Raw genomic sequence first — 27,776 nt, 5'->3', positions numbered from 1 at the left:
GTTGACTGTGAAGATGATGATTGCCACATTGCGAGAAAATCCTCCATGATTGCCAGTGTCTCCGTGGCATGCTCCTTCCAACTGGGGGCCCCCCTCAGAGGGGAGCTCACCCGCCTTAGGTGATTGTTCATACCTCAGATCACACCTACCAAACACCTGACAGAGGGACCAATTAGCAATTTGGGAAGGTAGCAGCTAGGCAAGCGCCCCTCCCTGGGCCTGGCCTGTACCAGGTGGTACATGCGAACCCTACCTGTCAACACGGGGCTGGGAACTACATGTTACCCAGTCATCTGTTACACATCAGACACGTGGGCCAGCCTTCAGGAGTGCAAAGGGAGGAAGAAGGAAAAGAGGAACCTGAAACGCAGAAGTGCAGGAATAGTAGGAGAAGGTGAATGAAGAAAGAAAAAAAGGAATGAAAAACAGTGGAGAGACTGTTCTGATGTCAGCTACTGCAAATGCAGAACACACTCCCAAAAACATGCCAGGCATGTTCCCCAAGGGAGAGGAAAAGGAACAGCAAGAGGATAGACATGCAGCACAGAAGGAAAAAGATGCTGCAAAGGCTGGGGCCCCTTGGTAGCCAAGCACGAACCTGCCGTATAGCGGCGAGCCCCCTGGGGGGATCATGAACATGTGACCATGAGTCTCATATGCACCAGTTACTGAATTCAGACCACTGAAAGAGTGCTACCTTGATGTTGGCATCATTGAACTTGCCAAAAATGGTTGCCCAGGAAATTGTATCAGAAGATATGTGCAAAACTTGTGCCCACAGTTTTGACCAATGTGCAAAAGCAACAATGAGTGGAAGTGTGTGAAGCATTCAAGCAATTGTATGAAGATGACCCTAATTTCCTGGACAACATGATCACTGGGGATCAGTCAGGGGGTTTTCACTACAATCTGGAGTCAAAGAGGCAGAGTACGGAATGGCAATGATGTCGTTGCACCAAAAGAAAGTTCACACGAGCAAGTCTCATGTGAAGTCCATGCTCATAGTTTTTTCTGATGTAATGGGGAGAGTGCACCTGACCCCCTGGTCAGACTGTCAATGCTCAATTTAACAAATAAGTGCTTCAGAAACTGAATTGCAGGGCAGCCTGCATCTGAAAGGAGTTCTCTACTTTGTGCAGACTGCTCCATGACAATTTTCCAGCTTACACTGCCTTTGTTGTCACTGCCTACCTGACCAAGATTGGTGTGACAAAGGTGCACAGCCACCCTACAGTCCTGACGTTTCTGGACAAACCCCATAAATTCTAAGTCAAGAGTCACATGAACAAAGTATAGAAGTTGACCAATATGGACGCTTATCTCAATCGACTTATTAAAGTGATGGTAGTGATAGTAATAACAGTGGCAGCAAATGTGCTAGAAGCGCCAGTGAAAGCAATGACATGGTCACCTGCCAGCAGTATCACTGACACAATAGGAATCCAGTTGTTATAGTCTCTAATTACAGAAAAGGAAGATAACAGGTATGTGTCACTCAATTGTCGAATATTTTTAAGGTGGGTAGTAGCAGAGCTGTGTGCTCTCACTCCAATTAGTGTCCAGTTTTCTCACTGGACACACATCTCACAGCCCGTACTACACCGTGTCAACTGTACGAAACACGACAAACCAAACACCACATATCTTACACACATGCTATTAATCATCCAACAAATGTGGACTTCTAAGTACTCAAAAATTCATGCTTAAGCATGTATACCTAACACATGCCAACACAGACCATGAAACAGTTCGCAATGTAACATTCTTTTTTAGACCACACTACAACAGTCAAAGATATTTTGACAACAAAGCTTACAGGGAATCTGTATTTTTTCATTTCTATAGTAACTCAGTCTTGTAACAGCATGCACAACAGCACTGGAAAGACAGAAAAGCACCACACTCACAAACGTGTGTGCACGTGTGTACACACACACACACACACACACACACACACACACACACACACATGCACTGTATTATAATTATAAATCTTACTTCCAAGTAAGACTTCTCCACAAATCCTTGTAACAAAGGCACTAAGAAACAAAGTTTCCTAAGAAAAGAAGTAACATACAAAATTATTAATTGTATCTTAAAGAAAATGTTCAATAAGCACAATTTATTATACAATATCGAAACTCAATTAAGAGGGGGGAGGGGGGGGGGGGGAAGAGAAAGAAAGAGAGAGAGAGAGAGAGAGAGAGAGAGAGAGAGAGAGAGAACACCTTATACTTATCCAAAAAATACACTACTGAAAATTTATATCTGATGCTACCAATATTTTCACTCTGAGCTGTTACTTAACTTGCTTTATTGTAAAGTACCTTCAGTGGCTTTAAAGTAAAGCCAAACAGATATATTCTAAGACTTTTATTACAGTTGCAAAAGGTGGTATATAGCCTATAACTTGTATAAATGGTCTTAACGAAGCATCCTGTGTGCCCTGAAAGGGGATTATTTTGGTGACATTCAGTGTGTTGTGAGCAACACAGTAATGGAGGTACTAACCCAAGCTCATCACTATGTTTCTGAACACCACTGAAATACAAGCTATTATCATATCAATTCATGTACAGTGACGGGCTTAGACAACATCTCACATTACAATGCAGCACATAACCTGTACCTCTTGTGCCCACAAGGCACAATGTAACCTCCTGATCACTCCATAACCTGTCACAAGAGATCATCAATGTTTACCTCTGAGAATAGTTATGTAAGAGATTCCTTCTGTCCATGGTGGTGTAACAGACCAAATCTAAAGTGGATAAGGAAATTTGTGACTGACACAGAAATAGTAATATTTCTATTTTGATTAGTGGTCTCCACAACATATCATAATGGATAAAATAGTTGCAGATGCTAATATTGTGTGGAACTGATGAAAGGTTATCCCGAAGCTTAACAGAAATCCATAATATTAGTTATTTTTTGTTTTTAGGCCTCTCTTCTGCAGCCACATTTATACAAGTTATAGGTTATATACCACCTCTTGCAACTGTAATATATGTGTTTGGCTTTATTTTAAAGCCACTGAAGGTGCTTTAAAATAAAGCAAAATGTGTGCGGCCTAAATAATACTTTTATTACAGCCACAAAAGATGGTATACAACCTATATTACTCGAGAATATTAGCTCTCTCTCTCTCTCTCTCTCTCTCTCTCTCTCTCTCTCACACACACACACACACACACACACACACAGAGAGAGAGAGAGAGAGAGAGAGAGAGAGATTTGTCTCTGCATCATAAATTTAAAATGATACCAGAATTGTTAGTCAATAATGCACACAAAGGTTCCGGCATGAAGGAAATGTAAAATACCATGAAGCAAATGGAGCACAGATACTGAAATCTGACTACCATGTTTTGCATCTATCATCATGTGGAGGTGCTATCAGAATTCAGAAGTTTACAACCTGCACAGCATTCAATGAGGATTAGGTATTAAAAACATCAATAAAAATAGTTATGCATCAACTGTGATTCTTCTACAGAAACTACTGCATCTGACTCTTCTATAGACACTAGTGTACCACTGTGAAGGCACTAGTAAGAGGAACTTTAAGGGTCCATGTGGAAAAAAACATATAGCTTGTTTTCATGATGTAATGTGAGAGGATGCTATTAATATACATTGTATGCATCTGAAGTGCTTCTGTGACCATGTGTTGGTCTGAAGTTAAAATAATACCATAGTTTGTCTAAATTCTGGAAGGCCACATATGACACCCAAAAATAAATTTTATCTTCCTTGAAATTAGTCCATGTTGAATTTTGGTCAATGGGATTTTTACAACATTCTATCCACAAATTGTTCCAGTTTCTTCAGAGAGGCAGGAACGGGTAATAACCCACCGATTCTGGAACACAATTTTTATAATGAGAGTCTTTGGCAAAAACCTATCTGCTTTCTTGTTGTGCTAGATATAACTTATCTCAAGCTTCTCACAACACCACCACCACCACGAGCTGACTGTCATGACAGATGCTGTGCTGGTATTTTAACTGATACAGCATTTGTATTTTTTGTGTAATAGTTGCTTAAATTACATTTAATCTTGAAGTGAGAGAAAGAAAGAAAGCAAGAGAGAGAGAACGAATTTATTCAGGCAACTGTCTGTAAATTATTTAATGCTTTTACACTTGTGTTTGTTTCTTGTTGCAATACCATGTTAGCACAACAATGTTTCTTATTCATCTTGGAGACCTTTACCTTATGGACATGAGACTAATTCGTATTGTGCAGCAAGGTTAATTTCCAATTCAACCACAATAACCAAGGTTTTTTATGTATCAGTAAATGTAATAATAGAAAGTCCTGGGTGGAAAATAATTAATGGAAGGAGTGAAGGTAATAACTGACCATATAGTGGAGATGCTGATCATTCAAAGGCACAAATATGAGACTGCAAGACTGAAAACATTACTATGCTCTAGGTCGATGTCCTTCTTCAGAGAGAAATAGGACAAAATATACATACAAACACACATACCACTCCATGGCTACACTGTCCCAGTAAACTACACCGTACAAATGTTGCATGTAGTGCTGGTACAATGGTGAAGACTGAGACAATGTGTGTGTGTGTGTGTGTGTGCGCGCGAGCACACACATGCGTGTGCATGGGCGCACGTGCTGTACTGGTTAGCTCTGAAGAAGGACATCATGAAAAAGCTTAGTTTTTGCGTTTGTGCCTGTCAGCCACTCAACTCTGTAACTATACAATGAGTTGCTATCATTATTCCTTCCATTACATTCATTCAGTACTGACACAAACATTTTTATTCTCTCAATACAGCGAATACATATGTTGCTCTACAGACACTATCCTCATTATATCCCATACATGATTTTGACTCTCTTCTGTGTATCTTGCTCGCAAAGTTCATACTCCCAGCCTCTTCAACCACATCTCTGGTGCTTCACAACATTCTCTGTAACAAGCTACTGCCGAATTGTGTATGTCAGTGCTGGAGGTCTGTTAAGGTCCCCGTAAACGATCAAACATTTTGTGAAACTTAACTACGCTTGTCAAATATTTGGCCAGGTATGGTGCAGTTTCACGTGTTTGTCAAGCATAGATTGTTTCTGATGTGTTTGAGAGAAATTCTGATTGACAGAAAGTTTGACAAGATGGCAGACATTGTTTGTGTTGATGTTTCACCACATTTTTTTAGTGAAAAATTGATTTATTATGATTTATCTCACTTTATCGTGAGTTTCTGCTACTATGAAAACTACAATCAAGTATAAAAACAAAATGGCACAGACAATTATTAAAATAGTAGAGGTACCATATCTTACCTAGCCATATATTACACATGAAGAGGTTATGAACAAAATCAATATTTTACACATACAGTCACATACAAGTGGAGTGGAATGAAATAAAAGAAATTTAAGTTCTCTGGTTCTTCCATGGACGATATGGGCTATATGTTCCCACACTGAGGTATTTTAATGACCTGTCATTAAATGACCAAGTAGAAGAGAATAAGTTTTTGCATACTTTGTGTCTTCTTTTTCAATGTGAGGTTGAAGTAATGATGAACAAGTTATTAAACGTTTCACTGCCCATCTGCAGGAAGTTTTTTTAATCATCAGGTTCTATCTGAAACATTCCCATTAACAGGTTTCCAGTTGCATATTTATCATTTTAAACCATTCCCTTGACCAGCATCTTGTTTTCTTCTTCTTTAAACACAGTGCAGAGGCAACGTTAGAAATGCTCTATCAACATCTGTAGCCATTCCCATTAGTGGCAAAAGACAGTGTACAAAATAAGTGTCTGATTCAAAAGTAAGGTTAAATTGACCAGCTTTCTTAGTACATGTATGTGCTTGTTTAACACATTCATGGCTAGACAAGAGTGAACTTGATGGCTAAGTTTGCTCTTTCAGGAGGGACTTAATAACTTTAGACTTAATTTATTCTTCTTTAAACATAGTGCCAAAGTCAATGACAGGACTTCTTTGTATGCATTTGTGGCTGTACTCACTATGCTCAAACTACACACAAACACGAATAGTGTCTACTTCAAAGTGAGGTTAAACTGACAAACATTGTTTGAACATGTATGGGGTTGCTTGGCAAATCCATGGCTAGATAATAGCAATTTTATCAAAAACATCTGAGCATTTACAGGGGCCTTTAGCCATTTTCACACTGAATCTAATCAGTACTGAGACACCAATGAAAATTTAATCAGTCACTGAGCTGTTCTTCCCTGTATTGCTTTAGGCACAGTCAGAGCTAAAGGTGAATTATGAATAAACCACACAAGGAAGGAACATTAGGATTTAATGTTACGTCCATGACAAAGTCATTGAAGATGGATCAAGAGTTCAAATACTACAAGGATGGGGAAGGAAATCAGTCATTTTCTTTTCAAAGGCAAGAGCCTGACATTCACCTCAAGGAAATCACAGACAATCCATTGGATGACCAGATACGGGTTTGAACCCCACTCATCCCAAATGCAGGTCCACTGTGCCAGTCACTTGCTTGGTAAGTGAATAAATGAGACATTCTAAGTCTGTCTCCAATAAATACAATAATGGCTCAATAAGATTAACATTTGGCAATTGTGGAGACCAGAGTAGACATGTTAGTTTATGCTCGTTTTCATCAGACCAATGTATGTCACTTTCAAGTGTGTGAGAGATCACCACTATCTTAGAGGATGTAATCCTGAGGTCGGGACAAAACTTGCTTTACTGGATGAACAGTACCCTCTTTCTGTATGAGCATAGCACACACTAAAACACACATCATCACTGCATTCAGGCTTGTATGATTCCTCTAGTACACTTCATACAGTATATTAGAGGTTTCGATTAGTCAGGATTTGTTATCCCTGGAGCACTGGGTGTCTCCTCCTGGTTTGTAATATCAGTACTGATGATGAACAGTTTTCTTTTACATAGTTTAGTTCCCACTTTACTACATATGAAGCTGAGCACTGTGGTACACATCGTCCTGTCACAATAAAAGTTAACATTCTTTTTTTTTTAAGTGGACAAAGTTTCCTACAGTTACGACAATGAATGCTGGAAGATCTGTGATTGTTTTCACAAATGCTCCAACTATGTAGGAATCAATGAACTTGCCACTGTCCGAGGTCTTTAAGATCCAGAAAAATGATTGATTAACATAATATCGTAGCAATTAGAACACAGTGGAGGCTTATAACAGTTACAGAGATTTCCAGAATGAATTACTCAATAACCCTCCTGGAATAATAAACAAATGTATGCACCTGTATTAATCTATTTCTGAACTTTGGTTCAGAAGTGATTTAAAAAGAAGTGTTGAAGATATAGGAGTTCATAGATGCAAACTGTTTAACCCTCTATTGCATGGCTGTTTTTTAGTACATGAATTTCAGTGGGGAAAAAAATTGCCCTGAGGTAGGGTCTGACACACAAAATACTATGTAACATGTTGAACATATAAATTTTGACTTGAAACTTCCTGGCAGATTAAAACCGTGTGCCGGACCGAGACTCGAACTCGGGACCTTTGCCTTTCACGGGCGAGTGCTCTACCAACTGAGCTACCCAAGCACGACTCACGCCCCGTCCTCACAGCCTTACTTTTGCCAGTACCTTGTCTCCTAAGGCTGTGAGGATGGGCCGTGAGTCGTGCTTGGGTAGCTCAGTTGGTAGAGCACTTGCCCGCGAAAGGCAAAGGTCCCGAGTTCGAGTCTCGGTCCGGCACACAGTTTTAATCTGCCAGGAAGTTTCATATCAGCGCACACTCCGCTGTAGAGTGAAAATTTCATTCTAAATTTTGACTTAATCGATATTTTAGGTTTGTTGCCAAATGGAAACAATTTGAAAATACTGATTAATTACCGTTACAGTGCCATAGAAACATAATCTTTGTTATCATCAAGCATCATTTCACATACCTTAAAAATCTTAGTGGCAAAAATAATTCTCTCTTTCAGCTTCTTTCGTGTATGTTTACATGCACGAGACCTGCAGCAGAGATTATTGATTTTGAACTATTTCTGCCAACATAATGAAGCTAAACTCAGTTTAGCTTGATGCAGTTGCACTGTATGTGTTACGAGAAGGTGATATCATGCATATATGAGTGGTTTCCCTACCATTATACATAAATTTGTGGTTTGTTGCCAAATGGCAACACCATGCAATACATGGTAAATCATCATCTAACCATACACTGTAACTAAATAATATCTTACTGAACTTCAGGAAAAATTAACACTTACCCATCTGAAAAGTCAATGCCGGAGAAGACATTCGACCATCACCTCCATTTGAAAATGCCAAGACCCTCATGTGATAGATTTTACCTGGTGACAAATTATCCACATATGCTTCTAGCTTGGAACCGACATAAACAATTGTGTCATTTGCTGTGCTCATGTCTTGATCAATCTCCCAAATACGGACCTGGAAAATAAATACATAAATAAATTAAAAATGGAGAGAAAGAGAGTGAAATTAAATATATAGAAGATGAAAGGAACAAAGATTTTCAGAAACAAAAAACAATGATATTTTACAAGGCATAACAAAATTACGTTAGTGCAAATCAAACATGTGATGCCAGGGGTTTCTCTTGACGTACTTGGAGTTCCAGTTTCAAAATGCTTTAAAAAAGAACCACTGCTCTGAAGGATATCAAATTTGACTGGATTATTATCAAAGAAGGGGGAAAAGTTGTGGAGACAAAAGAATTTAACAAAAATTTTTCTGTAGATGGTGCTGTAAGTGGCAGAATATGCAAAATAAAAGATGTGGGGTACACGGCTGTTCCTCAGTCTGTATCTCTGATGTTTGGCATGACTGCCTCAATACATGATTGCACTGCATGTAAAGCTCTTTTACAAGTAACAAGTACAGTAACTGTGTGCCAGTAGCTCTGCAGAAGTTCCAGATACTCAAAGGTATGAGAAAAGGTGTTGGTCTGATTGTCTGCCAATGGTCTGGAGAAAATGATTATGATATTCACAAAGGGGATTTCTTTGAAAGTGCATTGTGGCAGTAGATGATGTGGCCACAGCACTGTAGGAGGGGTCGAATGGTCGTGTGCAAACATCCAGTGCACGCAGAATTGTCCGAACACTGGACATGCCTGTGAGCAGAGTGCATAAAATTCTTTTTTGAAAAATGAAGAAAACCACTGGACAGTTGCTTAATCCACTATCTTTATTGGGTACATGGCCGTTTCGGACCAGTTACAATTCCACCATCTGGCATAAAAAATAAAATCACTTAATCATGTGGGGTCAACCTAACCCCAATGTTGTCATGGAACCAAAGATTTTGTGTCAAAAATGTAAAATGGACAAAAATTCCATAACAACGTGAGAGGTATGGCTGTTATGGAATTTTTGTCCATTTTATTTTCCATAACAACATTAGGGTGAGGATGACCTCAGATGATTATGTGATTTTATTTTTTTACACCAGATGATGGAACTGTAATGGTTTTGAAACCTGTCGTGTACACAATAGAGTGTGTGGATTAAGCAACTGTCCTGCGGTTTTCTTCATTTTTCCAAAAAGGACTTGTCCAGTTGACTGCCCCATAAAAACAACTCTTGGTGCACAAAATTCTACGAAGGATCCTGCATTGCTTTCCATACAAAATAACCCATCTTCAGGGATTGCTTCATGCTTACCTTCCAGTAAAACAAACGTATGCTCTAGAATTTCTTGCTTGCATGGAATTGCACAATGATTTTCCATGAAACATACTGTGTATAGATGGGCCCATTTCCATCTCCAAGGGCACGACAATACGCAGAAATGCAGATTATGGGCAACAGAAAATCGGCTCACACGTCAAGTAGTACTGCTTCATTGTGCACAGATAACTGCATAGTACGAGTTGATGGCATCATTTGTCGCAGGACCTTTTTTTTTTAAGTAGATGGGTCCTGTTACCTGTACTGTCAGTAATAAACACTATGAGAATCTTTTGTGCACCACTGTCTTTCTAACCCTTCAACGGCATGGATGCATGCAGTTTACATTCGGGTGTAAAGCCTAAGAAGTTCCGAAAAATGCCGCTAGTTTCTGCCGTAAGTGCTTGTGGCCTTTATTGCTGCTTTTTGCCACTAGAAGCCGCCACAGAAGCCATTGTGCTAGTTTTGAGTAATGAATGTTAAGGTATTTTTTATCATGTGTGAATTTAGCAATTCTTCAAATATTCATAGCAATTAAAAAAATCTCTTTACATATATACCATCAAAACGGACGTTTTGAAGAAACTTGACAAGCTTGGCTTTAAATTTCGACAACTCCAGCTAATGAGAGCAGTGCTCGCAAAAATGTTTGTTTCAGTTTGCTTTTGAACTTCAGTAAGACATGGAGACAGCAAAACTAACAACTTTCAGCTTGTTTCAGCAACAGAAAAGAATTTTCTGGACCACAACGTGGCTGCCACAATGAGATTGAATTCATAGTGAATTTTGTGAGGAAGCAGAAATAATTCAAGTAAAAGCATGTCAGAAAATCCAGGATTTTAAAGGGTGCCACAATTGGGCCTGAAAAATATGGGGAAAAAACTCGTCCCATTTCAGTGCTACATCATCAAACTGCGCACCGGAAATACATGCTGGCTTGTACGGCCGATGGCCATAAACAGCCACCATTCATTTCACATGTAAGACTGGTTCACGGAGGACATGGTTTTAGAGTGGATCAGACCGCTCTGGCAACGTCGTTCTGGTACTTTGCTAGGTTTGCCACATATGCTTGTGTTAGATTTGTACGCAGATCACTGTACACCAGCTGTGGCGGGCGGGCGGGGTGGGGTGGGGGGTGGAGGGGTGGGGGGGGGAATATTAGCAGAGGTATAAACGGACTTGGTTGTAATTCCAGAATGGATGACATCCATTCTGCATCCGTTAGATGTTTAAACAAACTTTTTATGGACAAGCAGAAAAATATGTATACACGGTGCCTAATGAAAGAAGATAGGCAATTAACACCTACAGGACATGTTAAATGTGCAAGATGTCTCAAGTGTGCGTGTGCATAGTCAATCTTGGAAAGGTCTCCCAAGTGAAACTGTTCGTCTGGCATTTGATAAATACTGTATTTCTAACATGCTTGATGGCAGAGAGGATGATACTTTGTACAAAAGTAGCAACAAGGAGTCACTAGCGTTCATAATAAAACATGAAAAATCATGACTGTGCTTCAGTATGCAGTGCAGCGAGCATGTCTGTGACGTCACTGCTCACAGCTCATGTGCGTGTAGATCAGGAATACTATATTTTGATAGATATCGTGAATTTTCACTGTCGTCAGTGTTTTGCGATGTAATTGTAATTTTAAGTGTCCCAAATCCCTGAGAGGTAGGGCCACTTAATACTCTATCCATCATATGATGAGCCATATCTTTCACTTGAAGTCCGGCTTGAAATCACGGTAAAATTTATTTTATTTTATTTGATTAATTTTTATTTATTTATTTATTTTTCTTCTCTGAGTCTCATTTCTGGGGTGCAGCTTGCATTCGAGGTCGACTTGCAATCGGGTAAATACGGTAATTACAGTACTTGTGGTGGCTACTAGCGGGATTTTTCGGAACTTCCGTAGGCTTTGCCTCCAAATGCAAGCATCGTGTAATACGGGCTTTAAGAACCCATGAACTCCAGCATTTATATTGGATACGGTCGATCATCTTCCATATCGATTCCTCACTACATGCACGAGCAAGCTTGAACTTAGCCGACCATAGCCAAAGACTAACTATGTACAGCATGCTAACACTTGCGCCGCTTTGCATGCTTGCACATGGCCGAGCTCTGTCGGAGTCTGTACGTTCATAGCAGCATTACAGTATAGCGTCAGTTTATGCAAGTTTGCATCAGTTCGTGTATTACTGTGTACTGCGTGGAGAATCCAGCTGTATATCAGTTTGCTCACTCACATTCATTGTTGTAGTGAAATTGACTATGGCAACAAAAAGAAAACCTCTATTTGTCACGGAGAAAGTGAACTTGATTCAGGAAGTGGAGAGAAACGCAAATGTGCCCGTAAGTGAAATGGCTCTATGCCTGGGACTTGCACAGTTTTCATTCTCAGGAATATTGAAGAACAAGGAGAACATTCTGGATCGAGAAACACAGTGCAGTTTAAAAGCAAAGCAGAGGAAAAAATGTTAAAAAGTCGCTGTATGAAGAAATGGAATCGAAGCTAATGGAGTGGTTCAAGAGAGCACATGCTGAAAATTTACCAATCGATGGGGCATTGATAAAAATGAAAGCATCTACAATATCAGGGAAACTTGGGCTAACAGAATTCAAAGCTTTGAATGGTTGGCTGGATACGTTCAAAAAATGCTATGGGATAACTTGCAGGGCAGTATGTGGAGCGAGTACAGCAGTTAGTGATGAAAGTGTTGAACACTGGAAAGAAGAGGTGCTACCACCCCTCTTGGAAGATTTCGAATCTCGGGATGTGTACAATGTGGATGAAACAGGCCTGTTTTACCAACTCATGCCCTCTAAAACCTTAAGTGTTAAAGGAGAAGCATGCCATGGAGGAAGAATGAGCAAGCAGAGAATTACTGTTCTCTTATGCAGCAATGCAGATGCCAGCGACAAGCTGGATCCCACAGTAACTGGAAAGTTCCACAAACCACGTTGCTTTAAGAACAGTGCTATGCTGCTATCTAAGCATTATAGCAACAAAAGTGCTTGGATGGCTGCGGACTTGTTCAAAAAGTTCTTGCAAGCTATTGATGCACGAATGGGTGCTAAAAACAGGACGGTTGTTCTCTTTGTGATCGAGTGTCCTGCTCATCCAACAGACTTAGGATTTCTGCAGAATGGGAAAGTGCATTTCTTTCCTGCAAATTGCACTAGCAGACTCCAGCCCATGGATGTAAGGGATTATTCATAGCCTGAAAACCAAGTATTGGAAAGCTCTTGTCCTGAAAGCACTTGCTTATTGATAGGAATAAAGTGCTTAAATTGAACATCCTGCAACCAATACACATGCTCACAGGAGCTTGGAAAATGGTAACTAAGGTAACTATGTCAAATTGCTTTCAAAAGGCTGGATTTAATGAAATGAGCACTCACGACAAAGAAGGTGACAAAGCAGTAGTGGAATGCACAATTGGGTGCAGGTATCTAACAATTTCCCCATCACTTTTGATGAATTTGTAGCTTGCGATGATGATGCCATCACTGCATACATCTGAGATGTTGAGGAAATCTACGAAGCTGAAGTAAAGCAGAATGATGAAGATATTGAAGAAGATGACGATATTGGGGATGAAGAAATGGAAACACCATCATTCAGTGAAGCTATTGCCAGCATCAACATTGTCCGGAGATTTGTCACAGCATTTGGAGTGGACAGCCCTGTTATAGACAGAGTAAATCAATAGGAGATGGACACTTTGAACCTAAAATCCAACAGTGCTAAAAAGCAGACTATCATTTTTGATTACAGGTATCTCAAGAAACAAGGCACTGTGAAAGTTGTGTAAATATGTGTTGTACATAAGAAAAGTAACTCAATATATTATATTACTGTAATTGTGTAAGTATTTTGTGGATGTTTTAATCTTTTAGTGTGCTGGGAAACTACAATCTTTGACTACAGTATTAGTGCTACAAAAAAAGTTGTTTGCATATTATGTGCCCGAGACTATTAACTTGCCAATGAGGTGGTCTTAATTCTCTATTTACTGCATCGGTGTATAACACAACAACACAGAGATACAGAATAAATTGGATGGCTTACGATTTGGTGTAGCTGTGCTCTATATGGGGTATCCAAAGCAACTGGGCTATATATTTTAGAGGAATCTAAACTGAATACTTTGTCAATGAATATTTATTTTTTTATTGACATAAACAACATACATCTCATAGCAGTAGTTTAAGCTCAAAGCAATTGTTAAAAGTGATGATCATCAGCACTTATGTGTGCATTACCATGCCGCATAAAATTTTCACTATCTCAAATATGCCTGTTGCAATTTGTACAACGAGACTCAGTTTCTACTGAGATTTCATGCTCCAATGACGTCCATGTATTCCCATAGGTATCTAGATATCTATCGGGAGAGGATGGTGGCAGTGTGAAATGAATGAAGTGAGGGACGTGGGAATAGGTGTGGAGATGGATATTAGACAGGGGCTAGCTGTGATTGAGGCCAGGAGTACATGTTGTAAGGACAACTCCCACCTACACAATTCAGAGAAGTTGGTATCGGGGCTATATCTAGATAGCAGTGATCACACTGGCCACAGGGCAGGACTTCCACTTTTAATACAATGACATCTGTTGCTCAGATATTCACAAACCTTATTGTTGAAATAGGATGGTACACTGCTGTGACAAAATTGCATCTTATGGTGGACAAGAGATACAGTCTCCAAAAACTATGGCAGCACATTTCAAATTAATATCAAGTAACAAGCACCATTAAAACAAGGTGGCAGCTAATGATGTTCAATTAGTTCATCTTGTACATTTCCAGTCCATAAACTGTGTGGGAGTCATTGCTAGTGATCAGACAGAAATGTGGTGTATGGATTTTCATCATTTCAAACATGGTTATTGTGGCAGCTTAAATACCATCACAATTATTAGAGACCTCATTCATGAAAAGTATAAACACCAAGAAGTTCGGCACTGCATAAATGAGCTGGATATCCACTGACTGAATTGAACTATAGGTTCAAAATCACAGGGCCTCATTGCTTGCAAATGCTGCTTTTGCTGTTTCACAGTGCTCTAAAAATTGTGTTCTTCAGTGAGCACTTCATGGGCAACTTGACAAGTGCTCATTAATCAATTCTCTTCTATTTTCCACATGACATCACTTCTCAAATTCTAAAGAGTAACCAATTCTTTCTTGATGACTGGCCAACTGTGTGTAGCTTTAAGCCAGTTTCTCAAATGTTTCTATCTGTGGTCATAAATTTCTTCTAATCAGAATAACGTCTGCTAAACTTCTGCCTGTACGCTCATTCAGATTTCTGGATACTACATTCTACTGTACCATGTATTAAATTCATGTCTTTGATAACCAGTATGAATAAATAGTGGTAAAATCCATTATGATTACATCAAAGATGATCAAGTAGTTTTTTAAAAAGCAGCACCACCAACATGAATGTGGTAGGCACTTAATTGTTACGAAAAATAATCAAACATGTGCCTCACAAATATTGGCTATTACACTTTTATTTATTTTGATTTACATGCTACTAACCTCATAATGTCATTGGTCAGTATTGTATGACAATTTCTACATTTCTAATACGCACATTAAAAGTAGAAAAAAATACAAAAACTATTCTTAGCTTATGGAACTGCAAGCTCCTTCCCCAGGGAGGAAAATGGGATAGATTTTGGAATGTTGTGAAGGAGGGGAGAGTCACTCAGACCTGAGGTTGAGATGGACCCAGCAGTTGTTAGGCTGAGGGGAGGCAAATACGAAGGGGAAGGAATCAGAGTCGGAGTTCAGAGATAGTAAGCACTGAGCTAGATTTAGTTTGAAAACAATGGAAGGACAGACTGAGAAGTAAATGACCTTTACTTTTCATGTGTCTATCGCCAGTAGTTAAATTTTGCCTCCTGAATATCAGTAGTGGCCAGCCATTGTGTCTCCGTGTAATTTTACCATTTTCTCAATCAAATTATCTTTTTAAAACAACTTATGTTTCTTTTTTTCTTTTTTAAATCTAGTACAGAGCTCACCAATGCTACTTACAATAACTGTATTTGTGGATTTTCCAAGAATTTGTGTACACTACTGTATTTGTCACACAAACATCATGACCAACTACACATCAAACAATCTGTTAAGACATACCTTAAAACCAATGACTGGTTCTTCCTCTGCTGATGGGGCAACATATCGCCACAGTACCTTGACAGTTGTAGGGTTCACACCAAATACTTGCACTGTCGATGGAGGCTTTTGAGGAGCTTTCCTGTATGTTCGCTCTGAAATTAAATGTCAGAAACTGTAAATAATTTATTAATTTCTTATTCATTTGAATATGCTACTCTTTATTGCGTGAAGGTAACTTCAGAGCTAGGGTGTACAAAGCCATTACGAAAAAAAACAATAAAATTACTACAACATGACTGTCACAGACACAACAAATCATTTTGTTAACAGTGGAAAATTAAATACTAATTGCTGTCATTGCAATCCAGAGCAGTGCATGACACAGAAATTACACAAAACATGTAACTGATAATAATACAGTCATTTCATCAGTATACTTGCTACAGAAAGCAGTCATTGTGAGTTGCAATATCATAGGTACATCAAGAAACATAAGAGGGTTGGCAGTGAGTGGGGGAGGGTGGGGGTGGGGGGACAGATTTCACCAAAGTGATGACCTGTACATATATTGATCATCATATCCATAAATGAAATATGATGCTCTCCACATTTTTATTTATGTTTTGCTTATTTTCGCAACTTCCCTAAATACGAAATCTCATCCACTGGTTCTATGACCTGATTGTTAATGTTTTCTGTCTTCTTTCTGAATTGTTGGCTGCACATTCTTTGCGTCTTATTCTACATCTACATCTACATTTATACTCCGCAAGCCACCCAACGGTGTGTAGCGGAGGGCATTTTATGTGCCACTGTCATTACCTCCCTGCCCTGTTCCAGTCGTGTATGGTTCGCGGGAAGAACGACTGCCGGAAAGCCTCTGTACGTGCTCAAATCTCTCTAATTTTACATTCGTGATCTCCTTGGGAGGTATAAGTAGGGGGAAGCAATATATTCGATACCTCATCCAGAAATGCACGCTCTCGAAACCTGGACAGCAAGCTACACCATGATGCAGAGTGCCTCTCTTGCAGAGTCAGCCACTTGAGTATGCTAAACATCTCCGTAACGCTATCACACTTACCAAATAACCCTGTGACAAAACGCGCTGCTCTTCTTTGAATCTTCCCTATCTCCTCTGTCAACCTGACCTGGTACGGATCCCACACTGACGAGCAATACTCAAGTATAGGTCGAACGAGTGTTTTTTAAGCCACTTCCTTTGTTGATGGACTACATTTTCTAAGGACTCTCTCAATGAATCTCAACCTGGCACCCGCCTTACCAACAATTAATTTTATATGATCATTCCACTTCAAATCGTTCCGCACGCATACTCCCAGATATTTTGCAGAAGTAACTGCTACCAGTGTTTGTTCCGCTATCATATAATAATACAATAAAGGATCCTTCTTTCTATGTATTCACAATACATTACATTTGTCTATGTTAAGGGTCAGTTGCCACTCCCTGCACCAAGTGCCTATCCGCTGCAGATCTTCCTGCATTTCGCTGCAATTTTCTAATGCTGCATCTTCTCTGTATACCACAGCATCATCCGCGAAAAGCCGCATGGAACTTCTGACACTATCTACTAGGTCATTTATATATATTGTGAAAAGCAATGGTCCCATAACACTCCCCTGCGGCAAGCCAGAGGTTACTTTAACGTCTGTAGATGTCTCTCCATTGAGAACAACATGCTGTGTTCTGTTTGCTAAAAACTCTTCAATCCAGCCACACAGCTGGTCTGATATTCCGTAGGCTCTTACTTTATCAGGCGACAGTGCGGAACTGCATCGAACGCCTTCCGTAAGTCAAGGAAAATGTCATCTACCTGTCAGCCTGTATCTAATATTTTCTGGGTCTCGTGAACAAATAAAGCGAGTTGGGTCTCACAAGAGAGCTGTTTCCGGAATCCATGTTGATTCCTACAGAGTAGATTCTGGGTTTCCAGAAATGACATGATACGTGAGCAAAAAACATGTTCTAAAATTCTACAACAGATTGATGTCAGAGATATAAGTCTATAGTTTTGTGCATATGCTCGACGACCCTTCTTGAAGACTGGGAATATCTGCGCTCTTTTCCAATCATTTGGAACCTTCCGTTCCTCTAGAGACTTGCGGTACACGGCTGTTAGAAGGGGGGCAAGATCTTTTGCGTACTCTGTGTACAATCGAACTGGTATCCCGTCAGGTCCAGTGGACTTTCCTCTGTTGAGTGATTTCAGTTGCTTTTCTATTCCTTGGACACTGATTTAGATGTCAGCCAATTTTTTGTTTGTGCGAGGATTTACAGAAGGAACTGCAGTGCGATCTTCTTCCTCTGTGAACTTTCAAACTTAGTATATTAAGTTCTTCCAATATTGAAGTTTTTGTGCACTAGAGGCAAACAGGTAGTCCAACATGTTTTTCATTTATAAGGACGTGAAAGCTTCCTTTAGAGCTGCAGAGAATACTTTTAGTGATGTGGCATCTGCTTACATGACTCTTGTTTCATCTTCAAATTTTCTATTACCCTGATGAAGTCTAACTGAAGCTGTACCATTAATGTACATATTCTTCCTCAAACTAATACATACTTAATCAATACCTTGTTTATATAGGGCTCTTAATACAAATTCTGTTGATACTGAGTCCACAGCTTTCTCAAAACCTACAAATCACAGACAGAGCACTAATCTACACTCATTCTATACTCATTCTATAATTTTGTTCATGACTTGCAAATGGACTATTGCGTTATATCCACTTCTAAAGACAGTTTTTTCTTTTGGTTGCTGATCTCATACAGACAGTCGGTAAATAATATTGGAAGTTCCTTTTGTAGAACGAAAAACCACTCTAGTTGCAAATTTTTACTTTTTTATTCATTCTATGACTAGTTTCGGGCCGAGACCAGTTTTCAAATCATCATAACAAAGTCGAAAATGGCATTTCTGAAGATATAAAAAATGTGCAATGAACATTTACAGTGCATACAGATATTACCTTGACCCGAGCACTGCCAATTATTCTGAAACATGTGCCTTTACTTTCATCCTACCTTAAATGGCTTTATACAGGGTGAAGCAAAATTCGCACACTGGGGCTTCGCAGCGCGACTCCTCACACGCCAATGATAAAAACATGCCTCACACAAAATTTCATCCAGCGACTACATCCGGCAGAAAAAGGACATTAAAGAGTGGCAATATGGCAACACTGTAACCACATGTATGGTAACTACCTGTGTCAGCACATCTTAGTTCTGCTGGTTCTGTCCAAATACTGTAGCACATTAATTCCAGAGATGGAGGTGCACCATCATGTTGGAACCATATCCTCTGCCGAACATGTAGTGTAACATTTTCCAGGGCATCAGACAGATAGTTTGAGATGAATGCATGATACCTTTGTGCAGTCAACCAGTCAGGAACATGTAGGGGCCCAAACACCTATTGCCCAATATTCCGGCCCAGATGTTGATGCTGAATCGAACTTGATATCCACATTAGCGGGTAACATGCAGTTTAACCTCACGCTAATGGTGGGCACTGTGCATATGGAAGAGACCCGCATGACTGAATGCTACTTCAGCCGACTGTATTATGGTGTTCACAAAGTCATGGTTGGCTTCCTGTTGTTGTTGGAATCATCCGCTGATGGCAATGTGCAGAATGGAGGTGTTGCGTGATAGCATAATGATAGGGGTGCAGCCCATGCCAGTGCAGCATGTTAACGACTGTGCATTGCGAGACACGCAGCTGCCTTGCTATGCTACGTGTACTTCGCTGAGGTTCTTTGTGTATGACGTCCAGAATAGCTTCCTCAGTAGCTGGGGTATGGCGAGTCCGTGGATGACCTCTGTCACACGATGGTAGAAGGAGAGAACCTGACACCTGAAGGCACAGATCCAGACAATGAAACACATTTTTATCTGGATGGCTCAACGAAGATATCTAGCAGCATATTCATGAGTGGAAACACCAGCCCAGTTATCAGATGCACGAAGGACCAGAAGCATATCCACAAATTCATCGTTTGTGTATGCCACATGTCTGTCACACTGGTCTAGAGGTTTACAACGATAAAATTCGATACATGTACGCATGTGCATTGCAATCTGTCAAGGGGGTGTTACTTCGCTCGCAACTAGTCCCTGTCTGATGGACAACGCATACAGTATAAACAGCCGTCAGTCCTGCATGTTGTTCCATCTAACAGCATTAGCCCCTCCGACTGATATTGTTCTGTAGGATTCATCCCTACACCGCTAATTGTGAAATGTTCAGTTTCGAATTACACTGTTTCCCTAGTGGTAATGGACGTGATGTTTCCACAATCTCATTGATAGAATAATAATAATAATAATAATAATAATAATAATGCATTGAGAAACGTACTGAACATTATGCGGTTACCAGACTCAATGTCAAAAGGCATAATTAGTGGAACCACGGTGATAACACATACAAATAGTAACAGAGTTTGGAACTATTCGCAAAGCATGTTGCTAGTCCTACTGGTAACGTAGGACCCTAACGAAATGTAATGTACCTGAACAAGGCAAGAATAATAGTTGGTACTAATCTATGGGACCACTGGAGGAGGGTACAAAGAAAACAGGTTTCGCATATAGTAGACGAAGTGATGTGAATAAATTCACACCCACGTCTTGGAAAGAGCTTCATTCGAAGCTGACCAATCCTCCATTTCTACAATTGTAGTATGTAAGCACAAATGTTTTCTAGAGGACCCATTGCAATCGCTGTTGACAATTAAGATGCCAGAAACCATACCACCTGGACTACATTTACCAAATAAAAAACATATGCTCTGATCCAGGATCGAACCATCGACATCCTGCATGCTAACCCAAAACTCTATCCACTGCACCAACTGTAGAGCACAACTAAAATGTGCTTCAGAGGTAGTTAACATACTTGTGGTTACAGTGTGTCTTTAACGTCCTTTTTCTGCCAGATATACTCGCCAGATGAAATTTTGTGAGAGACATTTTTTTATCGCTGGCATGTGAGGAGTCATGCTGTGAAGCCCGAGTGTACGAATTTCGCATCACCCTATACATCTCATTTGGCATTACTTTCAGAACGTCATTTTTTTTATTATTAACTGTCTATAACTTTGATTCATCTACTGAAATATATATGTTTAAAAAATTGTCAAATGGTTGTACAGTAATCTCTCTGTTATTAGTTATTGCACCATCTGCCATCTTAACTGACAGTGTGTGATGTTAATGCAACATAAGTTTCTGTTCTATTTTCTTCGTGATCTTCTTGTTTTCAATTATTTCTCTTACCAAAATTTCATGCACCTTCTCACATACTCTTAAATGAAACACAATGAATTTTGTACTAATTATTTTATAATAACCGTATTTTGTGTGTTCATTGTGAATTGGTGAGATAAAGTGATTGCACACATTAGCTAAACCACAGGAAAAAATATATACAAACTAAATATCATCATGCTTCTTCTGAAGAAAAAAATATCAAATAATTGCAATCTACATCAATACAGATAATAGCACAACATTACCTAAGAATCTCTCACTTTCAGGGCCTTCTCCTGCAGAATTATAAGCCATGACTTTCACATAATAATATGTGTCTGGTTCCAGGCCAACTACAATTGCCCAAGGCCGAGTGCTACGGCTAAGGTAATAAACAGCATCTTCTTCACGGTTCTTTTCCTTCCAATATTTCAACTGAAAAATGACAGCATGTAAGTACATACATTACAACAGGTATTGATGCACAATTAAATTTACACTAATCAATACAAAAGTTAACCTTATTCTAATAACATAATTTTCAACATTTTATGATACAACAGGTTCTCATAATTTTTTTATTGAATTTTTAAACTAAAAACATTTTCCTCACAGTCTGTTGTTTTATTTTGAAATAAACACTTTATTTCATTGCTTGAAGTACTTATAATTTTTATGCCATTTCCTACACATTTTGTGCAGTTAGTGTGTAGAGGCAACACTTCTTACTTTAGTGATGCCTTCCCTGAAAATCTGACTTCATCTTACTTGCTCTCATATGCACTGCTAATCTGAATCTCCAGACTGTCCCTTCAGTCCAATCTGTCTGAATTGTGCAGTGCAGGTGTACGATCCTATTTTTTAAAGAACAGGAAGCATGGAAGAAAGTGTATTATCACCTGTCTTTTACATACGCTCATTATGTATAACATGGCTGGCAGCAACTCATAAGAAAGAGGTATGTAACAAAGGATTTCTTGCAGTTAATAGAATGAATTTTTGTAATAATCCTTTCAGCATTAGATGTGACAATCTTCACAATTCACAGGAAGTTACCACCTGAATTATGATGACAACTGTCCAGAGAAAAACAGATTTTTGCTGTTGGTTCAATCATTCTGAGTCTACTCAAACATGTTTACAGTACCTGACATCTTTAACACTCACCCTATGTCCAATGAGCTTTCCACGTATCATCTCCCTACTCTGATTGATAGGTACCCAACTGACATTTAGAGCAGTGGAGTTGAATGCTCTGGCTGATACTTGCTGTGGAGCAACTTGAGGCATGTCTTCTGCACTGTATATTGTCACTATTTTTGATTCAGGTCCATACCCGACTTCATTCACAGACTGGAAAAAAAAAAAACCACACATTTCAATTACACTCAAGTCAACTACGTGTAACTTGAATTTAAACTCTAAAAAAAAAAAAACAACAGGTTCCTGTCATACAGAGCCTCTGCAGTGAAATATTTGCTTCTTAGAACCCCTTCTATTTCCTCACAGGAGCAAACTTCTGTTCTACTGATTGCTTCCTTTGGTCCTTCCCTTAGATTAGACTGACAGAGCGTATACGCGGACAAGGGGAGGGGGAAATAAACGCATTCTCACTGTTAAGTAGCGCGTGTACACAAATTGGAAAAGTTAATGGTTTAAATTAATATACATAGCGTTGCTACAAGAAAAGCAAAACTTTCAGATATAACATTGGTCTCTAAGATTAATAAGCTGCAAGAGAAGCTAAGCTTTCACATATAATATTAAACTTTTTTGCGCATGTTACACTTTAAGATACATCCCACAAATGTGGCAGTAAAATTTTTAATAACGACAAAAATGTCTGATCTTCTGGGCTCAAAACTTTTCTAAATGGTCATCCCTGAAGAGTTGATTTTTAAATGAGAGGCAAACACTGTGATTTAAGAAATTCATTGTACATTCTCGCACAAAGTTCAGTTTACATAAAAGGAAATTTACTTTGAAAGTAACGCTTTTCAAACAACCATTCGCAATATTTTCCAGCAACCTGTTAGAAATAGGTTTGTTTCAGCAGTTGCCAGAGAGTGCCAGGTAACGGGCATCACCGTGCTTGCGCAGCTACGATGGTGCAAGAAGCCCATATGCTCGTATGTGTAAAACATTAAAAGATCTTACATTATGTCATAAAAGAAACAAGACATTAGAGGAGACTCCAAGAGCATCAGAATTTCGTGAACCATACTAAAATGCATAATTCGGCTTACAGTGCACATTCGTATGTCCAGATTCAGATGTATATTTTCTTGGAGAAGCAGTACTGTATTATCTCATGTTCGGTTCTTTATTATGGCACAATGCCATATGTGCTAGAAGATGAAAAGATGCATTTTTGAAATGCAATGAACAGTTGAAACTAGCCAACAGTGTGGAATTAAACACTTCGTTTCAAATAGATTGACTGCCTCAGTGGAAAAGATCAATAAAAGCCAAATTTCTTTAGCAAACTGACGAAAATAACTTCATTGTTCTGCAAGGCGATTAATGTTTGAGTGTCAGAAAGGTGGAAATAAAATCTGGAACTAATAACATAATTATGTGAATGTATTTTAATTCAACTGATAGCCCTCACTCACAGAAATCCATTGTGTTTTCATTTGATGTGAAAGCAATAAACAAAGAGGAAAAAGCAAAATCACTAAACGTAAACACGGGTCACACAGACTACCCACTTCCCCACTACAACTCAGACTGCTCTGTGCATCAGCACCGGATCAACGATATTTCCAAACTATGCCAATACTAGATAGTTTGAGGTAGGACAAAAATTTGGGAAAAAAAGAAAAATAGACTTTCCAAAAATATGTTCATTTTGTAGCGCACATCTTTCTGAAGAATCTGATGTATAAAACATGTGTTTGAGGAAATGTAAGACATGTTATTTGGTCTCAAGTGTGCCAAAGTGCAGTGCCATGCCTCTTCACATGGCATTTTTCTATTGCAAGTCATTGTATTTCGCTCTGTGGAATTCAAACGTATAATATTTTGTAATGGCTGCCATCAAACTATATTCAGGACAGTGAAAATTAAATTGTCAATTGTCCTGTAGTGTCTCTCCTGCTTACAGTCGGCCAGTTTGACATCCAGCCCCCCCCCCCCCTTTTTTTGTAAAAAAAAAAAAAACCTCACAATTAATATTGGATGGGATTATTTGTAGCTCGGCGAACAAGATCTCTTCAGAAAATTTGCACTCTTTATTGCCTATTAGCTAATAACTTGCTTTTTTTGTGTAACATAAAATTAAATATAGGGTACATGAAACCAATAAAAACAAGTGACAAGCAAGACAGTACACATTTCTTATTTCTTCAATCCTTTAAGTCCTACCATTTTCTTCTCTCCAACCTTGTTACAGCTTTACATGGTGTCCTTTCCTTTGTGCGAAACGATCTATTACCTCAAATGCTTTGCCACATGAAAAAACAAAATGTCGTTGTCTAATACTGAAAAAGCTGTTAATACAAACAGTACCCAAGACTGGTGTGGTTTTTCGATCTGATTACATGTATTTTTTCACTGTCTTCTAGATAACACGAAATAGGCCTGTCTAATATTGCAGCAATTGTAACACACACCAAATAAACAGTCTGTTTTAGCACAAACAGTCGCTTTTTTTCAACACGACAGAATATACTTCACGAAGTACCAATATCAAATGCCTATCAGGCCTACTACAAGCAAAAAGCTTTATGTTAGGAAATAGTTTCACATTTCATTCATATGCTCGAGCTTCTCAAGCATGAGATCGAAAAGTAGTAGTACGTAATTTTTATATAAATCTGGACTCGTCATATTCTTCCATAATTTGTGTGATATCCCCGTTTCTTCTCCTTCCTCATTCTAACAAAAAATCTTGTCGTCACTAATTCTGTAACTATTCCTGCCAGTGTTAAAACTCATTCTATGGTTAATTTCACTAACCCTGCCACAATCAACTGCTTAGTTATCCCGCGTTTATTCTCTGGTTAGGCATTATTACTTGTACATACAATGCGTTTTCCACGCTACTCCCAAAATAGAACTTAGGCAGCTGCTACGAAGGTCTGTACAACTGGCCGTTACTAGTGTAGCAGTCTGGCCAAAAATTTTCTATCAAAATTTCATTTTATTGCATACACCGAGAAGATAATACGTAATCTTTCTTACCTGTTAGCAGTTTATTTCCACTCTGGTAGTCTAAATCTATGGATTTCGCTGGTATTTATAACAACGCTGATCATTCGCAGACCCAGTCAATGACATAAACAAACAGCGATTGACATTCAACCATTCGGCTTTATTCCGCTCAGCTCATATAGCTCTGTCCCCTTCTGTCTGCAGGAAAGTTTATTTCTAGATGTGACGGGGATTCCCCTGGCAGACACAAAGTGCATTATGCACGCCTTCAAAAATCAACTTATGATCCATTCAGAAATAAACTTAGAATATGTTCACAAATGTTAAAAAACCAACAGGGATGCGTTTCAAAATCATGTGAATAATTGATAGACCAATGAGCGCTGGATACTAGGCGCTTTGTGAAACAAGGCTTTTTCCAATTTTGCCTCTATTGAATCTGACAGCTTATGTGCACGACTAAAATTTTTCCGGGTAGCACCTTGCTGCTGCTTATACAGCTAACAGTCACACTTCTGTAGCCAGAAATGGGAGAAGGTACTACACATGCACGACTCAACTGTGCCTGCACGTGAGCCCGCTCGCAACTGCTCAAATGAATCTAATGTAAACAGTTGTGATGCCACGCTCATTGGAGGCAATTTTCTATTATGAAGCAATGCAGAGTCTTCCTAAAGCCTTTGACACATTTTGCTGTTGGCAGACACTTGTATGAGCACTGTGTTTTGTTGTTGTATATGGCACATTTCCTTTGCAATTGAATTTTTATTTTCGTTTTTTCCTTTTCTCTTGTTTATGTTTTATTGCTGCAAAGTTATTCTGCAGTAGCGGGATACAGTAATATCCTTTGTTAGAGTATTATTTCTTACCAGTCAAAATTACAAAAATTTAACTAAAAGAAAACAAAAAATTCTTGGAATTCTAAAAATACGCTTTTCGTCTGGACTGGCCACCACCCATCTTATCTTTGCAGAACAAACAAACTTCATCTCCATGCAAATTATTTTCTGCTAAGGAGCCCACAAAGCAAACTGCATTTTTACGTTCATTCTATGTGGCACTGCCTGTGGAATGAAGTTGAACCACTGGAGCACTATGGGAATGTTAACAGAACCAATGGACGAGATAAAATAGAAGTTTTTCCAGGGAAAGACCATATACGACATAATATGGGATGAAGCACTGTGGGGAGATTTAGATGAAACAGCAGATAAGTATTCATCAAGACAGTACAGCTAAAGAGCCCCTCTAGACAATATGGAGGTATTGCCTGCATACGCAAATGGGGAACTGGACAACAGCTATCAGCAAAACTAGAGTGAAATGATGCAAGACTGTACAATACACACTACAGACATTAGCCAATAGAGGCAGAAGTGAGGAAACTATAGTCAGGCTGATGAAAGATGCCACAACAGTAGACAGTACACATGTACAAGAGATCTCTTCCAACAGCATTCATTCACTCCCTATCTCTTTAGTAACAGTAGCAATCATTAACTAAGTCACAAGATTATGCAACTTAGCATTTTATTCTTAATTAGTTGTACCCCGTGTTTCACTATGGAAATTAAAAAAGGGCCTGTGGGTACCATCACTTTTTTATGGAAACTTGCTGTTCGTGAAATACTGGTTAGTGATTCGCGAATACACAGTGAGAAAAGGATTACATATTTATGTAGTAGTCTATGACACGTAAAAATTAGAGAATTTAAGAAGGAAGATTAGGGTTTAACATCAAGAGAATTTAAGATACCCATTTATTGGGCACCTCATCTATTAAGTATTCTATGTGTCAATCTACCTGTCTCTGTATCTGATGGTTAGAGTGTTCTGGTAGTGAGGGAGATTCAGAAGAAGCTACTGAATCCAAACTGAACAAAAACTACATAGGCTCATGTACTCTATTAGTATACGCAAGTATTGCTTTGTATGTTGTCTTTTTACAATACTTCTTTGTAAAAAAAATTCTTTGTCATTTTAGACAATGGCCTTTCTTGTTCTGTTACTGTTGTTTATGTTCATCCCTAAGCAACTTATTTTCTGCTAAGGGACCCCACAAAGCAATCTGCATTCTCACATTCATTATATGTGGCACTATCATGGGAATGAAAATTTTAACACACGTTTCATATGCAATTTACTCTCATTTGGGGCTGAGTTTTGAAAAATACTATCTCAGTAGATTCCTATGGCACGTAAAGGAAGTTCCATCAAATTTCTGTTTCTAGGACCAATCCCATGGTGGGCATTTAGCTGTGAAATCAGAGGGGCACTGCATCCCCCCCCCCCCCCCCCCCCACACACACACACACAAAAATAAATAAATAAATCCGATTTCAAACCTCTATGGAATGAATTTTGCAAAACTCTTTCTTAGTGGGTGCCTTTGTCAAACAAACAATATTCACTTTGAATTTTCAGACCATATCCCCAAAACTATATTAATACCAATTTCACTACCTCTGGGGTTGAATTTCCTAGAATGTTTTCTTTGCAGACATCTATCCAACAGAAAAAGA

At 38.9% G+C, this 27,776-nt stretch overlaps 1 protein-coding gene across 2 annotated transcripts in view; it reads right to left on the bottom strand.

Moving 5' to 3' along the window:
- LOC124721326 (contactin) overlaps nucleotides 1-27,776 on the bottom strand; it is a 158,666-nt gene that overhangs the window by 10,968 nt on the left and 119,922 nt on the right. For both annotated transcript variants that reach the window (XM_047246239.1, XM_047246238.1), the window contains exons 18-21: nucleotides 22,267-22,452; nucleotides 21,366-21,534; nucleotides 15,838-15,971; nucleotides 8,249-8,432 (exon numbers count right to left, since the gene is read on the bottom strand). In XM_047246239.1, the coding sequence (XP_047102195.1) occupies nucleotides 8,249-8,432; nucleotides 15,838-15,971; nucleotides 21,366-21,534; nucleotides 22,267-22,452 (673 nt within the window). The remainder of the gene's footprint in view (nucleotides 1-8,248; nucleotides 8,433-15,837; nucleotides 15,972-21,365; nucleotides 21,535-22,266; nucleotides 22,453-27,776) is intronic.

Source organism: Schistocerca piceifrons, chromosome X (assembly GCF_021461385.2).
Source record: "Schistocerca piceifrons isolate TAMUIC-IGC-003096 chromosome X, iqSchPice1.1, whole genome shotgun sequence".
Classification (NCBI taxonomy): domain Eukaryota; kingdom Metazoa; phylum Arthropoda; class Insecta; order Orthoptera; family Acrididae; genus Schistocerca; species Schistocerca piceifrons.
Note: the sequence above shows the minus strand (reverse complement) of the source record. Positions and strands in the feature narration are given on the sequence as shown.